This window comes from Microtus oregoni, unplaced genomic scaffold (assembly GCF_018167655.1).
Source record: "Microtus oregoni isolate MIOR12 unplaced genomic scaffold, Mior012 000016F_ref0000370, whole genome shotgun sequence".
NCBI classification, from domain to species: Eukaryota; Metazoa; Chordata; class Mammalia; order Rodentia; family Cricetidae; genus Microtus; species Microtus oregoni.
This window is the reverse complement of record NW_024543075.1, coordinates 41,897,102-41,900,538: the sequence shown is the minus strand read 5'-3', so window position 1 is coordinate 41,900,538 and position 3,437 is coordinate 41,897,102. Positions and strand designations below refer to the sequence as shown.

The 3,437-nt window shown below is 41.2% G+C and overlaps 1 protein-coding gene across 1 annotated transcript; it reads left to right on the top strand.

Annotated features, from left to right (window-relative positions):
* The first annotated feature begins 2,483 nt into the window (after positions 1 to 2,483).
* Positions 2,484 to 3,437, top strand: LOC121458086 (olfactory receptor 51J1). Its single transcript, XM_041667211.1, has one exon. It carries the CDS (start codon positions 2,484 to 2,486, stop codon positions 3,435 to 3,437), a length of 954 nt encoding a protein of 317 aa, XP_041523145.1.

The window sequence follows — 3,437 nt, the reverse complement described above, 5'->3', positions numbered from 1 at the left end:
GGAGACAGATAGCACACTGCTGTCTTTACCAGTAAGGAAACAAGTTACAGACATCAGGTGAAGATGCATGTAGCTTAGGAGTTAGTTCCCACTCAGTGCAGTTCCAGGACTGTAGACTTCAGTGCATAACATCCTCTTCTTTCTAATGAAAGTTTCCATATTCTCTTCTGTGCTATATATCTTCAATCTTCACAGCTAAATGACCTTTAATCACCTCCCAACTTTTGTAACACATCCTAAACACAAGAGAAAACTGTGTTAAAATCTCTTACAAGAACATCTGCCCCCACATGACTGTGGATATGGAAAGCAGCGATGAGAGAAAAGCAAACACACAAGAGCAATAGAAAACAAAACCAACAGAGAACAAAGGGCTTATGAATAAGGAAAGAGGGTCTCTTGTTCCCAGGATTGGTCTCTTTACAGTCAAGTCTCTTGAGGTGTGCCAAGAGAGATATGGGTTCAGAAGGATCAAGGAGTCACTTAAGCAAGTTATGAGAAGGAGCTATTTAGTCAGGGAGATTGAAATCCTCTAAAGAAGCTGAACATGGAAATTTGTATTTTAACACACTCTGTTATGTGTGATCCTTGTCTCTGAGGTCATTAATTTGCTCTGGACCCTCTCCAACTTAACTTGCCCCACAACCCACCATACAGACCTTTCCCAAATCTACTATCTACGGAGTTAAACTGCAACAGAGTTTGCGCAGGAGGGAAATGAGAGAGGTGCTTTTTCATTACTGTCTTTGATATTTCCATAAAAGCTTATATAGACCATGGTTTTAATATCTGAGTGTATCCACAATTTTTATTTTCTCAATGGCTTAATTCAGTGTTTGGGAAAACACTCTGTTACACACTGACTGCAGCAGTTATATATTTTTTCCTGTCAGGTATGTTCAACTTTTGACATTACACACAATGTCATCAACTACAAAGTTCACAATTAAAAACTGCAAAATTAACTTACGAGGAAAATTTCAGAGTATTTTAAGTGGGTTTATGATTTCGTGTTGGTTCACATTCAGAGCTACTGTCAGCTTCATGCATCCCTCAGGCAGCAAGTTGGACAACCCTTGCAGGATCCACCTAACTTCTCCATTTAACCTAAAATCTTTCTGCTGAGCCTCCTGTCTAAGATGAAATGATACTTCCTAAGTAAAATTTCCCCTGGCTTTTCAAAGTAAATCAAATTCCCTTTCTAGGATACTTTCATAGTGTCCTGAACTTTTCCATCCTAGGATGTAACTGCAAGGAAGACTTCAGGATCCTTAATGACCATGTCTGAGCAGGATGAGAATGAGAAGTACATGTGATCTCTATATCTTATGGCTAAAGGTTGCAGAGATTTCCTGAGTAAGTCCAGGACTCTCTGCTTCCTCCATCATATATGGGATTGGTAGAGAGAAATGCTAATTGTGAATAGGTCAGCAAGGCAGAGAGAACATAATAATTTCCAATGTGGAATAGTGAGTTCTATCCATTGCAGTGACTGTAAAAGAATTTGTACCAGAGTATTTGAACGTTGGGCTTGGGCCTGTGTGGATAGGCAAGCAGGGTGTGTGGGTGGGAGGATGTGCACTGGGGTGCATTGATTCATGATATAAGACTTCTCATGGTAGCATGAGAAGTCCTTCCTATATTCATCGTCCAGGATGCTTTTGTATTCCTGTGCTGGCCAAGACAATACTCTGCTCATTCTAGGAAGATGGTTTTTTAATCTTCTGACAAGAAAGCATTTATTGAATGGTTAGGTTTTTAATATTGCAGCTGTTTGAGGTCAGAGATATGTCTAAGACAAAGAAATCCTCATGAGTAAGATTAGGAGTTTTTTAAGATTATAAGTCAAAAGATTCTGGGGGTGCTCATCACAGTATTTCAGGGACCATGAAGTCTTTTAGAAAACAGCCAACCTGGTCTGACTCATTCTCCGTCATCTGGTTCTTTGCACACAGTCCTTCTAGCAATCTGTTCCAGGCTGCATTCATGGTCAAGATTTCAGCCTTGCCTTGGTCCTCAGTTACTCACTATGGGCTTATTAGGAATTTTAAAGCTGTTGTGTTGTGCTTATATATTTATCAATAACTTCTGTCTGTCTATTAAAAACATTAGTTGGTACCTTATTCTGGATTTGTGTATAGGTTTATTTCCCTAGTAGCTTTCTACAGCTAGGAGAGTCCACACTAGGACAAGATAGTCATTTACCTCTTAGCTGATCTAAGGTCCACTGCAGTTTGGATGGATGCTTTTCTTTCTTCTATAACTTCTTCAAGACAGAAACAGAAAATCCTTCACAATGAAAATATCTTAATGGGAATCATATGTAGGTTGTCAAAAACGAGTTCTTTGGTCACATGAATGAAAGTTTGTTTTCTTCTCTTTCCTTGATGCCCAATGAATTTTTTTTCAACATAATGCAGCCTCACTAGCTTGTTTCTGACCTTTGAGGTGACACTGCCACCCACCCGGGATTAGATGTCAACATGAAGAATTCCAATAGCTCTTTGGGGTTCTTACCTACAACGTTCATTTTGGTTGGCATCCCAGGGCTGGAGACAAAGCACATCTGGATATCCATCCCTTTCTGCCTGATGTACACCATCATCTTCCTTGGGAATGGTACCATTCTTCATGTCATCAGAACAGATGCTTCCCTGCATCAGCCCATGTATCTCTTTCTTGCCATGCTGGCACTGGCTGAGGTTGGTGTCTCAGCCTCCACTTTACCAACGGTGCTAGGAGTCTTCCTTTTTGATGCTTCTGAGATTACCTTTGAAGCATGCCTTCTCCAAATGTTTTTCATCCATTCTTTCTCCATTATGGAGTCAGCTGTGTTGTTAGCCATGTGTGTGGACCGCTTTGTGGCTATCTACAGTCCACTACGTTATACAACTATCTTGACACCACCATGCATCTTTGGCACAGGAGCTATCATTGGACTGAAAAGTGTTATACTAATGGCTCCATTGCCTATACTGTTACAGAGACTTCCTTTCTGTGGCCATAATGCCCTCTCTCACTCCTATTGCCTCCACCCCAACCTTATCCATTTACCTTGTGGAGACATTTCTATCAACAATATCTATGGACTTTTCATTGTTACCTCCACTTTTGGGCTAGATTCATTGCTCATTGTGGTGTCCTATGGGCTTATACTCCACACTGTACTGGGCATTGCCACAGGAGAAGGGAGGAAGAAAGCCCTGAACACATGTGGCTCCCACGTCTGTGCTGTGCTTGCTTATTATGTACCTATGATTGGCTTGTCTATGGTACATCGCTTTGCACATCATGCATCTCCTCTGCTACAAACCATAATGGCCAATGCTTATCTTTTCTTGCCCCCTGTCGTCAATCCCATTGTCTACAGCATTAAGACCAAGGAGATTCGCCGTGGCATCATCCGAATGCTCTCGGAGAAGAGGCTCAGAGTTTAG

What these genes read in the sequence shown, in the direction of transcription:
- LOC121458086 (XM_041667211.1), top strand. Translation starts at nt 2,484, where the DNA reads ATGAAGAATTCCAATAGCTCTTTGGGGTTCTTACCTACAACGTTCATT.